Below are 21,666 nucleotides of genomic sequence, written 5' to 3' on the forward strand. Positions count from 1 at the left end.
GCTACAGGGTGAGACCTGGTCTCCAAAAGCAAAAACAAAAATCTCCAAGTAATTTCTGAGGAGAATTTCTGTTTGGTGGAGACCTCAAACTCACAGCAATACCCCTGCCTCAGCCTCGGGCATGTTGGAAATACTGATAGGAACCACCATGTCAGATCTGAACACATTACTTTGAATTTATTTTTATTATATGTATATGAGTGTTTGCATGTATTATACATTCACCATGTGTGTGCCTGGTGCCTGCGGAGCTAGAAGAGGGATCCCCTGGAACTGAGTTACAATTCTGAGCTGCCATGTGGGTGCTGGGAATGGACCTGGGTCCTCTAAAGAGCAGCCATGCTCTAAACTGCTGAGCCATCTCTCCAGCCCCAAGAAAGCATCATTTGGAGACTCACAGCAGGACAGATGGAGGACAGTTTCATCAAAGCTGTTTTCACAGAGGTGGGCGGAGCTTAGGAAAGCCAAAAGGCTAGTGAAACACACAGGAGCTCCCTACAGTAGGCACACATCTCCTATGGAAGGGACAGGGTAGTAGTGGTTACAGAACAGGAAAGAATGGATGGTAGAGGCCTCCTAAGGAGAGAGAGGCAGCCACCCCAGCGCCTCTGGGAGAAGCCACAATAATAAATCCGCATTTCTCCTGAGGCAAGCCAGAGAGACTCAGCCAGCATCTGGTTGAAGCCTTTTACCAGCTGAGAGTCAGGATTCTAGCATAGCAAACTGGAAGAAGCTGCCCACAGAGACAGTTTTCCTTCTACATGGGTGATTCAAATGAGGATGTTAAAGTAGCAGAGTCGCGCTGAAGGCCATGCATATGTGGCCCTGTATCACCTCCTCCCTTCCCGGTAACAAAGCTGGGATTTCCTGGGAATCTCAGAAATAACTGCAGAAAGAAAAGGAGAAGAAAGAAAACCCCATTGGTTGTAAAAGACGTGTCCTAGGTCCCTTTGGCAACTCTTGTGACCCAAAGCTTTACCTTATCAGATTGCAATCCTGTCCATGGTACCCTAAAATCTTTTTAATCAAAAAAGAAGGAAAAAGATAGAGATAGAGAGAAGAGAGATTCCCTGACGGTGCTTTAGGATGTAACTCAGAGCCAACTGGGCCACACAACCCTTGTTCTCCTGTCTGGAGCCAGACGACCCTTGTCCACGAGTCTGGGATGAGTTTGGCTTTCAGAGAAGCTGGAAGAGCCAGAGATCTGGAGCTGCTTCTGTCCTCTGCTCTGGAATTTTCCCCTAGGCCAGGGAAGTCCAAATGGCTTGGCCACCTGCTTGGAAAGGCTGAGGAGAGGAGTGGAGCTCTGGGGAGGATTCAGTCCCTCAGCCTGGCCTGGAGCTGGAGCATGGATTCCTCACATCAGTGGCTAAGGGTCCCAGGGCTGGGCAGCCGCACAGCTGCTACCCTAGGGAAAGCCTTAGTGGCAGCTGGGGAGAGCTCCTGGCCAGGGCTCAGGATCTGCAGGCCACTCCCTGAGGGGCCTGGCTGTGTTCTAGCTGCCAGAGCTCAGGCTGTCCTGAGGGAGGAACATCTGCTCACACTGGATCAAACAGATTCAGATGAACAGCTTTGCTTGGGCCGCCTAGTGACACGTGTCCTTTTGACTCAGACTCAACTCTGCTCCTGCCGTTCGGCCTTGATGACCAAAGGGCCCCAGGCCCTAGATGAAGACTCGGTTCACCTGTAGTTCCTGCCTGCTTTCCTTCCTTCCTTTCAACATTGTTTTTAGACACGTCTCCAACCTAGGATAGCTGCAAACTTGCTGTGTAGTCCAGGCTAGCCTTTAAATACTGTATTTATTTTATTTTTATTTCTGTGTGTGTGTGTGTGTGTGTGTGTGTGTGTGTGTGTGTGTGTTGTGTGGCTGTGTCTGTGTCGAAGCATGTGCACATATGTGTGTACTCAGAAGACAAAAGAAAGCATCAGATCTCCTAGAGTTGGGGTTGCTGGTGGGTGTGAGCCACTGGACACAGGTGCTGGGAACCAAACTCTGGTCCTTGGGGAGAACAAGTGCTCCTGACTGCTGAGTCATCTCTCCAGTCCTTTATGAAATTGTTTAAAAACCTTATGTAGGGGGCTGGAGAGATGGCTCAGTGGTTAAGAGCACTGGCTTCTCTTCCAGAGGACCCGGGTTCAATTCCCAGCACTGACATGGCATGTTATAATTGCATGTAACACCAGTTTCAAGGGGATGTGGGACCTTCACGCAGACATACATTCAGGAAAAACATGAATGCTCACGAAATAAAAATTATTTTTGGAAAATCTTAGGGCTCTCCAACCCTTAGGCTGTCCTCTCAATGTGCAGGCCTCGGCCTCTGCAGTGCTGGGTGACAGGCATGTGTCACTGGAGCTGCCCTCCAGGCTGTCACGGTAGGACAGTGAGGATGTGCAGTGCCCTCCGGCAATTGCTGTCCCACCCCAGGATCCTTACTTTGTCCCGATCACCATTGCCTCAGATTCTCACTGCTTCAGTGTGACCCCACCTCTGGCCTCTCCGAGTGCTCTGGAGCCTCAGCCTGGAACAGTGCCTGGCCACAGGACGGAGGGACTGCATGCACACTGTTGAGAACACACTCATCCCGTGTGGCCTTCACACCTGTCTCGGTTCCCCATCTGCACATGGAACGAGCTTGTTACTGTGGAATGTGTGCAGAAACAAAGCCTCCTTTTCCAGAAACAAAGCTCTGGGCTAGTGAGATGGCTCCATGGGTAAAGGCGCTTGTCACCAACCACGACCATCTGAATTCCATTCCTGGGACCCACATGATGGAAAGAGAGAACTGACTCTTAGAAGTTGTCCTTTGACCTCCTCATATACACCATGCCACGCATGCGTGCGGGCCCCTAAGTAAAGAAAAGTCATTTTTAAAAAATGTGTGTTGAAAGCCGGGCGGTGGTGGCGCACGCCTTTAATCCCAGCACTCGGGAGGCAGAGCCAGGCGGATCTCTGTGAGTTCGAGGCCAGCCTGGGCTACCAAGTGAGCTCCAGGAAAGGCGCAAAGCTACACAGAGAAACCCTGTCTCGAAAAAACCAAAAAAAAAAAAAAAAAAAAAAAAAAAAAAAAAAAAAAGAAAAGTCATTTTTAAAAAATGTGTGTTGAAAGCCGGGCGGTGGTGGCGCACGCCTTTAATCCCAGCACTCGGGAGGCAGAGCCAGGCGGATCTTTGTGAGTTCGAGGCCAGCCTGGGCTACCAAGCGAGCTCCAGGAAAAGGCGCAAAGCTACACAGAGAAACCCTGTCTCGAAAAACCAAAAAAAAAAAAAAAAAAAAAAAAAAAAATGTGTGTTGATGTTTTGCCTCTGGGTCTACCAATGCCCTACATGCATGCAGTGCTCAAAGAGGCCAGAAGAGGGCGTAGAGTCACGTGGAACCAGGGTTTCGGACAGTTGTGAGCCACCAGGTGGGTGCTAGGACTCCAACCTGGGTCCTCTGAAGGAGCAGCAGGTGCTCTTAATGCCCGAGCCATTACTCTAGTGCAGTAAATACGTCCTCGTGAAAAGATCTAAAACTTTATCCAAAGACAAAGACTCTCTCCCTCTACTCCATCTTCTTCTGCTTCCTCCTTTTCGTGCTCCTGTGCTCCTCTTCTTCTTCTTCTTCTTCTTCTTCTTCTTCTTCTTCTTCTTCTTCTTCTTCTTCTTCTTCTTCCTCTTCTTCCTCTTCCTCTTCATTTTCTTCTTCTAGACAGGCTCTCAAGTAGCCTAGGCTAGCCTAGAACTTGCTATGTAGCTGAGAGTGACCTTGAACTTCTGACTCTCCTGCCTTTACCTCTGGATGCTCAGATTATAGTTTACATCAGCAGTGTGTAACGTGGTGGGGATTGAACCCAGGGCTTCATGAGTGAGGCAGGTGCTCCCAGCCCCAAGACTATTTCCACTGGAGGAATTACCTGTTGTGAACTTCCACAGGAGGGAATTCCCTATCACAGACACACTGGGGTTAATGTCCTGCTGCCTCGGACCTGCTCCTCCTCTCCACACTCAGACTGTTGGATGGCACTGGGGACAAGGTGAGCCCTGGATAACCCTCACTGGCCATGGAGCCCTTGGTTTCAGATGAGTGACACCCGTCTGTGGTCCCGGGCCAGCCGCCCTCTCTGAAGCCTCTCAATCACCAGCTTCTTTGAATCTGTCCTGGAACTGCCTTCATTTCAGAGCTGGGAGGCCTCCCTGTGCCATGGGATGGGCACCAGGTCTCCAGCCCCACTCTCAGAAAGAATGCACGGGTAGAGTTCTGCAGGGCACTGCTTCCAGTCCATCTGGAGTCTTACCCACAGTGCCTTGGGGATGCTGGGCACCACCAAGGCTCATGGGTTTTCCGTCAGGGCAGCTGTCCTCTTCCCATGGGCTGGGCATGGCAGGCTAAGAGCCAAGCTCGACTGTGATAAGCAGCTTGGCCCCCACTTCTGTCCAAGGTCTCTGGGTAGCAGGGAGGTGGCTCTCGGGCCTTCTGAGTTGGCGAGGGTCACAGGGACTGGGCGGAGCGTGGGGACCCTAGGGGACATAAAAGAGTCTCAGACTAGGCAAGGTTCACTTCCCTGACCAGCACCATGGCCTTCCTTTGGCTCTTGTCCTGCTTTGCCCTTGTGGGGGCCACCTTTGGTAAGTGCTGGGCTCAGGTCCCATCAGAGGGAAGGGACCATAGGGGAGGGGGTTGTTCTGAAAGAGCTGATCCTCCACCTTTCCTGCTTGAACCAGGACCAGGACACTGAAACCTCAGTGAGGGCTTTCGGGGCCCTCCTACCCTGCTTCAGGAGCAGAAAGACAAACCAGGGCCCAGCAGTGGGCTGTAGATCCAGATGTGGCTGAGGTGGGGGTGCTGTGGCCCAGCAGGAGTCAGCTGCCCTTCTGGGGGTTTTAGTTACCATGCTGGCAAAAGCTGAGCATTTTGTTTTCTTTCTCTTGTTTGCTCTTTTTGTTTTGCTGTTTGAGACAGGGTCTCACTCTGTAGCTCAGGTTGACCTAAAATTTACTATGCAGCCCAGGCTGGTTCAAACTTAGAGTGATCCTTTTGATTTTTCGTCCCAAGTACCTGGGTTAAAGAAAATGCCAGCCACCACATCCACCTTAACATTTTGCACCTCATTTATAAAACAAAGAACATAACTAGTGAAAACAAAAAGAGATTAGCCAGAGGAGATGGTGTGTCCTGTGGTCCAAGACTCAGGAAATGATGCTTCCTGCTAGACAGGTTCTTAAATAGGTCTTTCCTGCCTCCATCTCCCAAGTGCCGGATTATAGGCATGCGCTGTTACACTAATTTCAGAAGACTCTCTATGCCTCCCATTGGTTTTGTTTTTCTTTTTTAATTGCTGTTGCTTATTTTGTTCTGAAATACCATCCCAACCTGTTGTTCGGTCTGTGAATTCCTGGGCTCAAGCAATTCTCCTGCCTCAGCCTTCAGAGCAGCTGTGACTATAGGCATTTGCTACTACATCATCCTACTTTTTTTCTTCATGTGGGTGTCAGGGATCTGAACTGAGGTCATCATGCAAAGGTGAATGCTCTTATCCACTGAGCCATCTCCTCAGCCTCAGTAGTCCCAGCTGTACTGGAAATATGTAGACAATACTGGCCTCAAACTCACAGAGATCCCCCTGCCTCTGCCTCCCCAGTGCTGGGATTAAAGGTGTGTGCCACCACCACCAGACCAAATACTTCTTTATAAATAATAACCCAGATTCAGCCAAGCTTCCCTTTCCTCCCTCCCATACTCTACTGAGTCAGTTTTCTTCAGGCTTATACAAACACACTACATATTTATACATCCATAAGTAAATATCCTTAAATTACATGAACAGTATCTGACTCTGTCAGTTTTACAACATGCTCTTTTTCCACTCAGAATGTGGTAGATCAACCCGGGTTTCATGGAGACCAACTCACACACTTAACTATACTCTGCTGTGAGAACACATGACTCTTAGTTCTTATTGTTTTGGCTATTATAAAAATGGATTATTGTGACTTTGGGGGGTAGATCAGTAATCATAGGAGGGTCTTGTCCATTTTCTTGTCTCTGCATGAGACAGAGGGATGCTGGCCCTTGAGGAGTCAGAGGACTCCAGAAGTGGAGAAGCTGGTCACAGGGTCACACTGCTCCAATTCACAGACAAACTGTGAAGCCCCTGTGAAGATGTGCTGGCCACTGTAGCAATTGTGTCCTGAATGCCCAAGATGCCTGACGGCTCCCTCTGCCTGTCTCCCTCTTCTGTGACCTGTTCTGTCATCGTGTAGAATCAAGTCCCCTTCTGGCCCTCTTAAATTGAGACAGCGTCTTACTATGTATCCCTGGCTGGCCTTGAACTCAGATCTCCCTACCTGTCTCCTGAGTGTTGGTATCAGAAGAGTGTACCAACACCTGTACAAAGTCTAAGTTTCTTTAAAAATTGAGGAACTGAGGTGGGCATGGCGGCGTGCCTCTTTAATCCTAGTACTGGGGAGGCAGAGGCTGGTGATCTCTGAGTTCAAACCCAGCCTGGTCTACAGAGGAACTTCCAGAACAGCCAGGACTACACAGAGAAACCTTGTCTAAAAAACAAACAAACAAACAGACACACACACACACACACACACACACACACACACACACACACACACACACACACACACACAAACAAACAAAACCAAAATTAAAGAACCAAATTTCACATGATGAATAGTTACCGAAATAGGCAGGTTCCCCAGAATGGCCAGCCTGGAGGTTGAGGCAGACAGTCTGCTGATCCAGCCTGGAGGTTGAGGCAGACAGTCTGCTGATCCAGCATGGAGGTTGAGGCAGACAGTCTACTGGTCCAGCCTGGAGGTTGAGGCAGACAGTCTGCTGATCCAGCATGGAGGTTGAGGCAGACAGTCTACTGGTCCAGCCTGGAGGTTGAGGCAGACAGTCTGCTGGTCCAGCCTGCTTTTTGTACCTTCTCTTGTGATAAGCCTGGATAGGGCAGCTGTGCCTCTTTTCATTCCTGGGAGGATAACTGGGTCAGGAGGCTGTATGTGTGGGGGCCCATTAGCCAAGAGGTTAGAGGGGAGCCAGATGTTTCCAGGGGAGATGGCTGGTCTCAGTGGATCTGAGTTGGCTGAGGAGTTCTACATCATGACTATCCCTCTCCCCCAAGGCTGTGGGGTCCCTGCCATCCAACCTGTGCTGACGGGTCTGTCCAGGATCGTCAATGGAGAGGATGCTGTCCCTGGCTCCTGGCCCTGGCAGGTGTCCCTGCAGGTGAGAGGGGGATTCTGGGCACATGAAGGCACATTCTGGGGTGATGCCCAGGTGGGAGGCACTGACCTTCCTCTTCCTCTTCCCCAGGACAAAACTGGCTTTCACTTCTGCGGGGGCTCCCTCATCAGTGAAGACTGGGTGGTCACTGCTGCCCACTGCGGGGTCTCGTGAGTCCCAGACTATCTTGGGGTTCTGCTTCCAGCTTTATTTGGGCTTGGGGAGGGGACCGGACCCATTCTTCATCTTGACCCCTATGTGTCTCGACGCCTAGGACATCTGATGTGGTGGTGGCCGGCGAGTTTGACCAGGGCTCCGATGAGGAGAACGTCCAGGTTCTGAAGATCGCCAAGGTGCGTAGGCTGCTGCGTGGGTGAAGCTCACAGCCCACAAGTCGGGGTGGGGTGGGGTCAAGGCCAGGAGGGAAAGCCCCTGGCTGCCTGAAGGACCGGGGGTGGGGGGGCACAGCGGGCTGGGGCTGGCCTTAGAATTCTTTCTGTTCTCTTCTGATGTCCCCTGGCACTCAGCAGAGCCCAGCTCCTCCTAGGTCTCAGCTAAGCTTCTGGTCCCCACAGGTTTTCAAGAACCCCAAGTTCAACATGTTCACTGTGCGCAACGACATCACCCTGCTGAAGCTGGCCACTCCTGCCCAGTTCTCCGACACTGTGTCCGCCGTGTGTCTGCCCAGTGCCGACGATGACTTCCCCGTGGGGACAGTGTGTGCCACCACAGGCTGGGGCAAGACCAAGTACAACGGTGAGTGTGCTGTGGCCCTGTCCAGCAGAGGCTGTGCCCAGGGTCAGGCTGCCTGGCAGCAGGTCCTCCTGGTCTGACCCGCATGGTGTCTGTCTTCCTTCCCCCCTCCCTCCGTCCCTTCCTTCCTTTGTCTAAATTTCAACATTAATACATTTTCCATTTCTTAATTTAAAATTTGTGAATTAAAGCTGGACACAGCAGCAGACTTTAATCCCAGCTCTTGGGAGGCAGGGTCAGGAAGATCCTGTGAGTTCCAGGCAGCCAGAGCTACATAATGAGACACTGTCTGGAAAAAAAATATTAACTAGCAATCTATAAAGTTAACAATTAGTATGTGTCAGTTAAGGCTTAAGATTTAAACTCACCCAGCACAAACAATGGATTGCTGATAAGATGGGGAAGGAAGCCCCAGCCCGGCAGGAGGTACTGTCCTCTCTGGCCCTGGACTGACTGTGAGTCCCATCCTGGGTCTCTGAGACTCCAGCAGGGTGGGGGCCATGCTCTCTTGAAATCTTCCATACCCGCTTCCCATGGCCACATGGTGGGGCTGGGCCTGGGCAGGGCAAGAACAATCTGACATCCGCGCTTGAGGCCCAGCCCCGCCTGTGGTGGAACCTGACAGCAGCTGCCCCCCAGATGCTTGGAAGGCCCAGTGGTGTTCTCCAGGCTGCTGGTGGACTTGGGGACCCTGATCCCATGCCCTCTGTCCCTGTAGCCCTCAAGACTCCTGACAAGCTGCAGCAGGCCGCCCTGCCCATTGTGTCCACCGCCGAATGCAAGGAGTTCTGGGGATCCAAGATCACCGATGTGATGATCTGCGCAGGCGCCAGTGGTGTCTCCTCCTGCATGGTACAGCCTCCACCCACCCTCTCCCAGACCTGCCTCACAGCTCAGGCTGTGGAGAGCACAGGCCCACAGTGGCCTGGTTCCCACTGCCCTCTGCCCTTCCCAGTGCCCAGAAAAGGATGGGCTGATGCCAATGGACACCCCTGGGAGGCACCTCTGCCCAGGCTGGTGCTGCACCGCCTACAGGGTACCCACTCTTGCCACCAGCTCAGTGAGCTCTATGTGCCTCCTACTCACAGAGGGAGGCTAGATGTGTAGGGCCTTCCCGGAGGACCTGAGCAGAGCTTGGCTGTCACTGAACCCCGAGGACTTCCCTACACTCTCCCTCGCACCCCACCCCCCCAGGTCCAGGTGTCCTTGTCAGGTTTGAAGACAAGTCTTTTGTCTCCCTGCAGGGTGACTCCGGTGGCCCTCTGGTCTGCCAGAAGGATGGAGCCTGGACCCTGGCAGGCATTGTGTCCTGGGGCAGTGGCGTCTGCTCCACCTCCACTCCTGCTGTGTATTCCCGGGTCACAGCCCTCATGCCCTGGGTTCAGCAGATCTTGGAAGCCAACTGAATCCGTGCTTCTTGCCTCCCCCTCCAAGCACCTGCAATAAAATCGTCTGATTAGAACACTGACTCTCTGTGTGTCTTTGTGGTCCAGGGACATGAGACTGGATTACCCCTGTCACCCACTGAGGAGACATCACTGGTCCCTTCCCAGGTTACACACACCCTGATGGCCCCTCCTTCTTCCTGGCTCCTCCATTCTTAGAACTCCACCCGAGGTCAGAACTCAGGCTACTTTTACTGGAACCAGCTAGACCCCCAGTGTTCTCTGGAAGGCAGTAGTCCTTGGCCAGACTCTATCATCCACAGTCCTGGGGGATCAGTCACCTTAGAGCCGTGACAGCCTCACAGTGAACCTCGTGCTGGAGACTCTTCTCTGCCTTTACGCTTCTGCTCCCCACTGCTCAAGAATACACATCCTCACAGCACCCTTCCTGTTCAGACCCCATCCCTGCATCTGCCCCGGACTCCATGTGAGCTCCTGGCCCTGGATGTTAACTGCCATCCTGTCAGATTCCTCCCTTCCTCCATCTGTCTTTCCCTCCCTCCCTCCCTCCCTCCCTCCCTCCCTCCCTCCCTCCCTCCCTCCCTCCCTCCCTCCCTCCCTCTCTCCCTCCCTCCCTCCCTCCCTCCCTCCCTCCATCCCTTCTTTCCTTTCTTCCTTCCTTTCTCCTTCCTTTCTTCCTCCTTTCAGCCTTGCCTGTCCAGAACTCACTCTGTGGACCAGGCTGACCTTGAACTCAGAGATCCACCTTTGTCTGCCTCCTTAGTGCTGGGATTAAAGGCCTGTGCCACCATGCCTGACTCCCATACTGTCACCTCTCCTGGTCCACACAGTATTTCCTGCCTTTGGGTGTTTAGAGCCCAGATCCCCCTGGTTTTGGTCTCTTTGTCAGGTTGCAGATGGAGCAGCCCCGCCCTGGGTCAGGACTGCTGTGTCTCCTCTTGTGAGGGTGCCTGACCTCATTAACAATGCAATGCCTTTACTGGAGACTTGCAAACTGGTATCTCGATCTTACCATTTCATTCTCATTTATTCTTCAAGAGAGATGCTCCCCTCTCTGTCACTAAGGCCCTCGTGGTACTGTTCACACAGAACACACTGTGTAAACAGTTATTCCTTTACCAATTTTTAGTCATCTTTTCTCTGCCACGCTCATTTAAAGTGCGCATGTGCATGCATTCGTGGGCATGTGGAAATCAGGGGACGGCTTGCTCAGGTTGGTTCTCTCCTTCCACTATGTGGGACCTGGGAATGGAACTCAGGTCATCAGAGTGGGCAGAGAGTGAGTCAATGAGCCATCTCTCTGCACACTTTATATATATATATATATATATATATATATATATATATATATATATATATATGTGTGTGTGTGTGTGTGTGTGTGTGTGTGTGTGTGTGTGTATAAAATCTATATTAATTATATATACTTAATATTTCTCTTTTGTTTTATGTGTATGGGTCTTTCGCTCATATGTCTGTACATTATGTGCATGCACGTCCACAGAGGCCAGAAGAGAGTGTCAGATTCCCTGGTACTGAATATACAGACAGTTGGGAGTCCTGGATCTTCAGATCCTGGATGTTTTCAACATCGGAGTCCTGGTCAAACTGCCCAGCCACCAGCATGTCAGATGTCCTAGGCGTTGAGATACATGGAAGAGGAGGAGAAAAAAATTGACCTCCCATCCTCCCTTCCTAATGGAACTAAAACTAGAGCCCCAAGGCAACCCAGGCTTCACTTGACTCTTCAATGGACAGTCAACTCTTACCCTGGCTGCAACCCCAGGTAAACAACTTCTCAGGTCGTGTCCACATGTACCCAGAATCCCCCTCTCACCTGCAGGAGGAACACCTACCAGGGCCAAGAGCCTGGGACAGCATCCTCCCCAGGACGTTCTCCACAGCCTGGGAGATGGAGAGAACCCAGAGCTGACTCTGATTTTTGTGTGTTTGTTTTTGTTTTTGTTTTTCCATATGAAGTTGAGTATTGTTCTTTCTAAGGTTGTTTTTGTTCTTTTTTTTTTTTTTTTTGAGACAGGATTTCTGTGTGGTTTTTGGTGCCTGTCCTGGATCTTGCTCTGTAGACCAGGCTGGCCTCGAACTCACTGAGATCTGCCTGCCTCTGCCTCCCAAGTGCTTGGATTAAAGGTGTTCGTGACCTTGTGACCACCGCCAGGCTGTTTTTTTGGTTTTTTGTTTTGTTTTGTTTTGTGTTTTGTTTTGTTTTTGTTTTTGTTGTTGCAAAATTGACTCTGAAGACCTCTTAAGTCTTGCCTCTTCTTGTCCCTGCCTCTTTTCACCCATGACCTTTGCCAGTATCTGGGGACCAAGAAAGCTGATCCCCTGTAGCTGGAAGTTTTCCTGTGTCCCACTGGGTCCTCCAGCCACTCAGACCCAAATAAACATACAGAGGCTTATATTAATTATGAACTGTATGGCCATGGCCTATGGCTCAAGCTTCTTGCTAGCTAGCTCTCATAACTAAACTCAGCCTGTTTCTATTAATTTATATGTTGCCCTGTGCTCTATGGCTTCACCTCTGTGCCATTACATGCTGCTCCCTGGATGGCGAGATGGCATCTCCTCTGCCTCTGCCTTTCTTCTTCCTGTCTCTCCCCTGATTTTCTGCCTGCTCTAAGCTGCCTTGCCATAAGCCCAACAGCTTTATTTATTTTTTTAATTTTATTTATTTATTTATTTTTTTTTAAAGATTTATTTATTTATTATGTATACAGAAGAGGGCGCCAGATCTCATTACAGATGGTTGTGAGCCACCATGTGGTTGCTGGGAATTGAACTCAGGACCTTTGGAAGAGCAGTCGGTGCTCTTAACCTCTGAGCCATCTCTCCAGCCCCTAATTTTATTTATTTTTAAAAAAGATTTTCATTTATTTATTTGTTTGTTTGTTTATTTGTTTATTTATTTATTTTCTGAGCTAAGTACTGAACTCAGGGCCTTGTGCTTGCTAGGCAAACACTCTAAAACTGAGCTAAATCCCCAACCCCTTTATTTATTTATTATGTATACAGAAGAGGGTGTCAGATCTCATTACAGTTGGTTGTGATCCACCATGTGGATGCTGGGAATTGAACTCAGGACCTCTGGAAGAGCTCTTAACCTCTGAGCCATCTCTCCAGTCCCTATTTATTTATAATTTTTATGTATGAGTGCTCTGCATATATGCCTGCACTCCAGAAGAAGGCATCAGATTCTATTACAGATGGTTGTGAGCCACCATGTGGGTGCTGGGAATTGAACTCAGGACCTCTGGAAGAGCAGCCAGTGCTCTTAACCACTGAGCCACCTCTCCAGCCCCCAAACAGCTTTATTTATGAACCAATCAGAGCAACACATATTCACAGCATACAGAAAGACATCCCATAGCACTTCCCCTTTTCTTTTTAATCAAAAAGGAAGGTTTTAACTTTAATATGGTAAAATTACATATAACAGACAAGTAAGAATTATAGTTACAATATTTAGTCTATTTGAATTTTGCAAAATTAAAGAAAATATTCTGTAGATCCTATATTTGTGAGTCTAAAGTTTTATATCTAATTTATCTTTTATCATAACCAAGGAAAATTATAACTATCTAGTCTTCAAAGACCTCAGAAGGATACAATATTACCTAAGTAAACAAGAAGAGCATTGTAAACAACTTCCAAAAATTTAGAATGACAGAGACAGCTGGCTGCCTGGACAGTCACCCAAAGTTCCTCTGTAACATTGGGGTATCCATCTTCAGCCCATAGGCCTAGTCTCTCAGTCATTTTTTTTTCTCTGTGTTCTGTAGAATGTTTGGCAGTTTCTTCTGTGAAGCAGGAGCCTGAAGGACCATCTCAGCTTGCAAAGTTCAGTGGTCACCTTCCTATGGGTCCTGAATGTCCAGTCGACACAACATTTTGTCAAGCAGTCCAGGCAAGTACAGTTTCTTGCCCAAATGGCTATTTTTGCCAAGAAGATAAACTCCATATAGAGTGTCTTCGATGCCCATCTTTCTCGCTGAAGTAAATAGATGCTGTCAGGAGCAGACGTGTCTCACTGTCCAGAAAATCTAAATTTTTAAAACATTTTAAATGCCATATTCTGTAGGTCTTTGAAGTATTTGAAGATTACCTACCTAATTGAATTATATCTGTGTATATGTAGAAAACTTAACTAACATGACTATAAGTGTGATTATCATAGAATACTAATTATTAATCTGTATTTCTTAATTATTCTTTACAATTTCAAATGAGCTGCATGAACATAACAAGAGTAGAAATATACATCATTGCCAGTTTCATAGGACCAGTGTGTGAGGATGCAGGACAGACCAAAGTTCTTACTCTGTTCTTGATATACAGGAATTGCTCACAGCATAGACTTTTTTTTACTTTTGAGACAGGGTTTCTCTATGTAACAGCTCTGGCTGTCCTAGAACTCACTTTGTAGACCAGGCTGGCCTTGAATTCACAGAGATCTGCCACCTATGCCTCCTGAGTTCTGGGATTAAAGGTATGCACCACCACTGCCCAGTGCATAGACTTTTTTTTTTTTTTTTTTTTTTTTTTTGGTTTTTCGAGACAGGGTTTCTCTGTGTAGCTTTGTGCCTTTCCTGGAACTCACTTGGTAGCCCAGGCTGGCCTCGAACTCACAGAGATCCACCTGGCTCTGCCTCCCGAGTGCTGGGATTAAAGGCGTGAGCCACCACTGCCCGGTGACTTTTTTTTTTAAATCTTTTTTTTTTTAATTTATTTTTTTTAATTTTTCTTTTTTTTTAATTTTATTTTATTATTTTTATTTATTTATTTTTATTTTTTCGAGACATGGTTTCTCTGTGTAGTTTTGCGCCTTTCCTGGAACTCACTTAGTAGCCCAGGCTGGCCTCAAACTCACAGAGATCTACCTGCCTCTGCCTTCCAAGTGCTGGGTTTAAAGGCATGTGCCACCACTGCCCGGCTGGGAGGAGGTCTTAAATACAGGCTTACAGCACAATGGGAGAACCCCAGAGGGCAGAAGTTCGATACTGATGTTTTACAATCTTGCATCTAAGCTGTTAACACCCATTATGCAGGATACACAGACAAGGAACTTCACTTAGGCATTCAGGAGGGTGGAACCCGGGAGGGAATTACATAGGGAGGATATCAAGATCAAGGTCAGCAAGCAAGGTAACAGTTACCCAGAACGGGGGTCAGGGACCTGCATAGACATTTTAAAAGATTTATTTATGTATATGCATGCTCTGTGTTCCTGTAGGTCTGCATGACAGAAGATGGCATCAGATTCCATTACAGATGGTTCTGAGCCACCATATGGCTGCTGGAAATTGAACTCAGGACCTCTGGAAGAGCAACCAGTGCTCTTAACTACTGAGCCACCCTTCCTGGCCAAAGCAAAGACATTTAAAGGATCAAATATGAAGGTTCCAAAGGTGTAAGTCACCAGCGCACACACACACTTATCTTCAGGTGTTAAGACGACCTTTGTCCCTCCAAACTTGTCTTTCCTGTCCCACAGGACGCAATGTCTGGGGTTAGCCCTAGGAACATCAACCTTCTCCCTGCCTCCCGCCAACCTCAGACTAGCTGGGCACAGGGAAGGGAGTGGGTGCCCCAGCTGCCAGGTTCTGAGGTAGTTCTGGGCCTGGGAGGGGGCGTGTGATCCAGAGTCGTCCTTCAGCATCCACGTTGGAGAAGCGGCATTCTGGAAACTCAGAGGGGATCAGCCTTTCTTGGGCTCTCAACACTGGGAGAAACGAAGACAAAGGGGATCAGCTTTCCTGGTCCCCAGACATTGGGACAGGTCAGGGGTGAGAAGAGGCAGTGACAAGAAGAGGCAAGACTTAAAGAGGTCCTCAGAGTCAGCTCTGGGTTCTCCCCATCTCCAGGCTGTGGAGAACGTCCTGGGGAGGATGCTGTCCCAGGCTCTTGGCCCTGGTAGGTGTTCCTCCTGCAGGTGAGAGGGGGATTCTGGGTACATGAGGACACGACCTGGGAGGTTGTTTACCTGGGGTTGCAGCCAGGGTAAGAGTTGACTCCCCTTTTCCTCCCCAGGACAGCACTGGTGTCCACTTCTGTGCAGGCTCCTGGACCAGACTTTTTCCTTTTGGCCACCAACCAGCTCCCAAACCATGACACAGAGACTTATTATTAGTTTGGAATACTTGGCCTAGCTTAGGCTCATTTGTGGCTAGCTCTTGTAATTTAAATTACCCTGTTTCTCCTCATCTACCTTTTGCCTCGGGGCTTTTGACTTTGCTTTCTTTCTGTAGATCTGACTTTCACTGCTTCTTGTGTCCTGCTGCCTGGCTTCTGGTCCCCGGTGTTTCCTTTGTCCTCTCCTTCTTCTCTCATTCCTTTTCTCTCAAGCCTAGATTCCTCCCTCCTCCCATTTATCCTCTCTGCCTGCCAGCCTCAGCTATCCCTCTCCCCACTAGCTTTGACCATTCGGCTCTTTATTAGACCAATCAGGTGCTTTAGGTAGGCAAGGTGAACCAGATACAACACAGCCTTACATGATGAAGCAAATGCAGCAGAAACAAAAGTGAGACATCTTTACCTCGTTAAAATAATAATATTCCACAACGGGGTCTCTCATCAGGGAAGACTGGGTGGTCACGGCTGCCCATTGAAGAGTCAGGTGAGGCCTGGGTTGCCTTGGGGCTCTAGTTTTAGTTCCATTTGGAAGGGAGGAGGGGAGGTCAATTTTTTTTCTCCTCCTCTTCCATGTATCTCAACGCCTAGGACATCTGACATGCTGGTGGCTGGGCAGCTTGACCAGGACTCCGATGTTGAAAACATCCAGGATCTGAAGATCGCAAAGGTACATGGGCTGCTGGACAGCTCAGGGTTCACCGGGGGCTAGGAGAGCAAGCTAGGAAGAAGCCCTCACTGCTTGAAGAATGGACCACAGTGGGGCTGAGATTGGCCTTGGATTCTCCTTCCATGCTCAGAAGCTTGTCTCCTCTTTCTTTAACATTTTTTTTTTTTGGCGGAGGTGTGTGTGTGTGTGTGTGCGCTGTGTGGTTGTTGAGACAGTGTGTGTGTGTGTGTGTGTGTGTGTGTGTGTGTGTGTGTGTGTGTGTGGTTTTTGAGACAGGGTTTCTCTGTGTAACAGTCCTGGCTATCCTGGAACTCGCTCTGTAGACCAGACTGTGTTTCTCTTTCTGAGAGCCCCACTTCTCCCAGGGTCTTAGTTGGGGATCTGGTCCTTATCGGCAGGTTTTCCAGAAGCCCACAGTCAACATGTTCACTCTCCACAGACATTTACCCCACTGGAAGCTCGCCACTCCTGTGCATTTCCCTGAGATGTGTCTCAGTGACAGAGGCAACTTCCCTCCTGGGACACTGTGTGCCTCTACAGTCTTGGGCAAGACAGAGGACACCAGTGAACAGCCGACATGGTCCGTGAGAGGTGGGTACTGACATGCTGGATGTGGCTACAAGTACTGACCACTTGCTTGATGCTCCAGACACAGACACCTCGGCCAGGCTGCAGCAGGCTGCCCTGACCCGCCTGTCTACCACTTATTGTGAGAAGTTCCGGGGCCCCATGATCACAGATGAGATGGTATGCACTGGGACCAGTGGTGCTACCTACCACACAGTACAGCCTCCTGGGCTCTTCCCAAACCCTCTCCCCTCCCACTCTGTAGGAGATGCAGGCAAAGAACCTAAGGCCAGGTCTTGGGCAGAGAAAGTAATATAAGTTCTAAGTAGGCCTTTCTCTAGGGTCTTCCCAGCTTTCTCTGGACATACCTGCCCAATATCATTTAAGAGCCTGGGTTCCCGTTTCATCATTGATAACCTTAGCGGGAGTCAAGACGGGGGCCTGTTTTCAGAGCCATCGTGTTACAGAATTTCACAGAAGCTGACGAGAATGGCATTGCCTAAGTTGCGTAGTGCACAGCTTAGACGGTGGGACAGGATAGGCTGGAGGATTCCAGAAGATGCTCAAGTCTTCCCCTCCGCCAGTGGCTCCGTGACCAGCACCACTTCCTCTCGGGCAGACCAATTCTATTGAGCTTCGGTTAGGTGGTGCTTCCCTGGAGGTAGACCTGATATTCAGGGCATAGACCACACAGGAGCTGGGATCTTTCATAATCCACCCAGTAAGCATGGGCACAATGTCTCCTGTGTTAGGTCTGGCCCTGGGCTTTAGAGCAATGTCAGAGGCTCGACTGCCTGGATGGCCAGATCAAAGCCCCCCCCCCATCTCCTGCAGTACAGCTCCGGTGGCCACTCGGTCTACCTGAAGGACGGACCGAGCCTGAACTCTCATGGGCATCATGTCCTGGGGCAGTGACACACGCTTTATCTCCATTGCTACCATGCATGCCCATGTCGAAGCTCTCGGGCCCTGGGGGCGACAGACCCCAGCAGCCAACCAGCCACGGCCTCTGCTCCCCATGAGGCCTCACTAAACCCTGCAGTGAGTCAATGCTGTCTGTCTCCTGTGTGGGGGCCTCCAAGGCTGCACTCTGGCCCTGAACTTGAAGCGTCACTGGGTTGGACCATAATGGGCAAGGTCAGATTAGGTGTGGAAGTTTCTGGAAGGGTCCCTCTTTGGTCCTTGTCCCCACCACTAAGACTCCACCTCCCCAGAGGGTAGTGAGGAAGGACACTGCTAGATGAAATAGGAGTGTCACAGGGAGGGTGGGATCTTGGTGAGTGGAGTCCAGGTCAACCTGGCTTATGCACACTCAAGGCAGCAGGGCTGTTACCCACCTGTTGGTGTGCTCAGGGGCCCTACCCTGGGAAGAGGGTGCAGGGAGCCGGCCCATTCTGACCTCATATATTTGTGGTTCCGTGACTCTTTCCCACCGAGGGCCCTCCAGGCCTTCTCTTTCCCAAGCCATGCTGAAGTCGCTGACTTTATCAGACAGACCAAGGACTTGAGATAAGGGGGAATGTGCAGACAGGCTGTGACTGGAAGTCTCACGGAGGCTCATCAGGTGGGACTCTCCCAGTTACACACATGATGGCCTTGTGCTAGGCGGTTCTCAGATATCAGTTTTGGTGAGCAGAGGCCCAGACAACTGGGAAGCCCAGGTCACACCTACCTATTGGGGCCCCAATACCCACAAACAGGAAGCAGAGAGGACAAGGGGAGTGTGTAAGGGCTTGTTGCCCTAAGAACCCCACCCCATCCTGGTGGGGTATCATATGGCCAGATGGGCCATCTCATACAGGGTCTCTGCATAGTCCTGGCTGCCCTGGAACTTGCTCTGTAGACCAGGCTGGACTCAAACTCAGAGATCCACCTGCCTCTGCCTCCTGAGTGCTGAAAGACATGCGCCACCATGCCTGGCTTACAGGGGCATTGGAAGCGAACACACCCTGGCACTTGCCTTGGTTTTGTTCGCTCAGCCGCCCACAAAGCTCCTCCCTGCTTTCAGCCCCTCCTGTCTCCTCAAGGTTAGTCAGCTCTGCCAGCCGGGGGATGTGGGCAGCCGCCTGGGTTTGTCTCCTTTGAGTTCCAATCCTCTCCTGACCCATGCTCTCAGGAGCAGCATGTCCCAGGACTCGGCTCTAAAGGGACACACATTACCCTTGGGTGCACATCTGGGCAGAGGCTGCGGAATGTGGAGCCCCAACTTTAGATGCCCTGAGCCTTTGACCTCCTCCCCGACACAAGGGCTTTCTGAAGATGGCTCCTGGGCTGAGTGGAGCTAAGGGTTTTGTAGGAATCAAAGATCTGAATGTCAGGGGGCTACACAGGCCTGGAACCTGCAGGTCTTTGCTCTGGCATGCTCTGGCAACATTCATTAGCGGCCCTGTCTGTGACTGCCATGCTGTGTGGTCACCTCCATTACATGCTGGACTGGCCTTGGTAGGTGTCTCTGAACATGAGAGGGAATTCTTGGCATGAAGGGGCTACTGTAATGGTATTCACTCCGCTCATGACCTTGGGCTATGTGGCCCAAAGGAGGCAGTGCTTCCTGCCATTGTACGTGACCTCTTATAAGGAGTTGGAGAAGGGTCACATGCCCCTTCTTCCTGCTCCTGCCTGTGAGGTGGATTCACTCCAGGTCAGATCAGAGGATGACTTCTGTCTACTCCATTCTGTATTCATGAGTGTATTTCCTCAATTCATCTTAATAAATTGTTACCCATTTAATAGACTCATGGAGATTAATCTTTATAGGCTACTCTGGAGCTAAGAGAGCTGTCCAGGTGAGACTTGTGACTTCCCTGCTTTCTCAAGGGAATAGCAGTATCTCCCTCCCTCTAGCTGGGGAACCCACACCATCAAGTGGTGACTGGGTGGTCACCACTGTTCACTGGGGGTCAAATGAGGCCTGCCCCAGGCAGCCAGAACCCCCTGGGAGTTGACATGTCTCTAACTCCAGTCAACAGTGTCCCAGAGAAAAAGTACCCGGGAGACCACAGGCTGGGGACAGGCTACTCCCACCCCTAGTGGCAGCTGAATGACAACCTGCCAGTCTGCCAGAGATGGCTGCTGACCCAGTGGTGCCACCCACCACCCTCCTGTGCAGATAGAGAAACTGAGGCCCAGGGCAAAGGTCTCCTTGAGATTCAGAGGTCAAGCTCTGGCTTACTCCACCAGGACATTTCAGTAGGAGGAGCCACCTTATGGCAGCCAGAGCACCTGACCTTGGCTGTCTGGAGGTTCCTGGCTGCTGAGGGCAGATGAGGTAGTTGGGAGGTGGGCGTGTGTGACCAAAGCAGGGCAGCAGGGGTCTGTGGGGACAGGTGCTGCACAAGTGCCTTCAGTACGCACCGTCTTCCCCAGGTGGAGCCTAGTTACACAGACAGACAGACAGACAGCTGCTTCTGCTGAGCAGATACCGGCTCAAGGGTGACTAGCATTTGCTTCTCTTTCAGAGGACCTCAGTGCAGTTCCCAGCACCCAGCTAAAAACCATCTGTAACTCCAACTCCAGGGGATCACACGCTCTCTTTTGACCTCTACAGGCCCTCCACACACACACACAGAAATAACAATAAACCTTATTTAAAAAAGAAAATAACTGGTTTGGGCTGGGGCTCAGTGCTAGAATATTCACCTGGTGTGTGTGAAGCCCTGGGCTCAATCTCCAACACTAAAATAATAAGCTTGACTTAGTATTGAAAAGCATGACGCGTATATAAAAACTGAGTGTTACTGTAGGTCAGTCATGATGCTCGCATCAAAGCCTCTTCACTTCTGTCGTTTCCCTTAATCTCTGGGAATCTAGTCCCCCAGCTTGGTCTGGAAAAGCTTGTTTGCATGCCTGTGTCCACGGAACTGTCCATCTCCCTGCTGAGCTGGCTCGCCTCTCCGAGACACTGTCCGTCTGCCCGAACAGCAGCCTGGCACAGGCTAAGTGCCACAGCAGGCTGAAGCAGCACTACCCACAATGCCAAGCGTCTCTGCAGGGGCTTGTTAGAGCATGAGGTCCATCCTACTTGGAGGTCAAAGTTCCAATTGTAATTTCCCATTAAGAAAGAGCACAGCCGGGCGGTGGTGGCGCACGCCTTTAATCCCAGCACTCGGGAGGCAGAGCCAGGCGGATCTCTGTGAGTTTGAGGCCAGCCTGGGCTACAGAGTGAGTTCCAGGAAAGGCGCAAAGCTACACAGAGAAACCCTGTCTCGAAAAACAAACAACAACAACCAAAAAAAAAAAAAAAAAAAAAAAAAAAAAGAAAGAAAGAAAGAGCACTTGTTACTCCTGCAGAGAACCCAGGTTCAATTCCTAGGATCCACATGGCGGCCCACAACCATGGGAAACTCCAGTTCAGGAAGGTCCAACGCTCTTTGCTGACCTCCGTGAATACCAGACACAACGTGGTACAGACATACATACAGGTAAAACACACATATACATGAAACAAACAAACAAAAAAAAAAACAATTCCACCAAGCAGGGAGATGGCTCAGCAGTTAAGAGCTCTTGCTGCTCTTCCAGAGGACCCAGATTCATTTCCCAGCTCACATATCAAGGGCTCACAACAATCTGTGACTCCAGTTCCTAAGCCTCTGGCTTCTTCAAGCATCTGCACATACAAACACGCTGGCACACACATAATTAAAAATTAAGAGCCATCCATCAAACAGCTGGACATGGTGGTACGCATCTTTAAACCTGTGCACCTGTAATCCTGGAGGCTGGAGCTCAGGGTCATCCTCGGTTGAGCTGGAGGCCACCCTGGACTACACAAGCTCTCCACCTTGCAAATAAATAAAAGTGACAAAACCTATCAAGTACAATTGAAAAGCTGGTCACAGGGTCCTGAGGAAAGCTTTGTCCAGAAGGAAGCAACCACCAGGAAGCCTGCAGTATGGGCTGTG

At 50.1% G+C, this 21,666-nt stretch overlaps 1 protein-coding gene across 1 annotated transcript; it reads left to right on the forward strand.

The window, feature by feature from the left end:
* The first annotated feature begins 4,556 nt into the window (after positions 1–4,556).
* Positions 4,557–9,437, forward strand: LOC143273158 (chymotrypsinogen B). Its single transcript, XM_076571537.1, has 7 exons — positions 4,557–4,608; positions 7,122–7,225; positions 7,313–7,392; positions 7,497–7,575; positions 7,798–7,978; positions 8,694–8,827; positions 9,220–9,437. Exons 1-7 carry the CDS (start codon positions 4,557–4,559, stop codon positions 9,379–9,381), a joined length of 792 nt encoding a protein of 263 aa, XP_076427652.1. The 3' UTR covers positions 9,382–9,437.
* Positions 9,438–21,666: the final 12,229 nt, after the last annotated feature.

Source organism: Peromyscus maniculatus, chromosome 5 (assembly GCF_049852395.1).
Source record: "Peromyscus maniculatus bairdii isolate BWxNUB_F1_BW_parent chromosome 5, HU_Pman_BW_mat_3.1, whole genome shotgun sequence".
NCBI lineage: Eukaryota > Metazoa > Chordata > Mammalia > Rodentia > Cricetidae > Peromyscus > Peromyscus maniculatus.

Coding starts and splice junctions, on each gene's coding strand:
- LOC143273158 (XM_076571537.1), top strand. CDS start 4,557: ATGGCCTTCCTTTGGCTCTTGTCCTGCTTTGCCCTTGTGGGGGCCACC. Junction 7,226..7,312: donor CCTGGCAGGTGTCCCTGCAG/GTGAGAGGGGGA, acceptor CCTCTTCCCCAG/GACAAAACTGGCTTTCACTT. Junction 7,576..7,797: donor AGGTTCTGAAGATCGCCAAG/GTGCGTAGGCTG, acceptor TGGTCCCCACAG/GTTTTCAAGAACCCCAAGTT.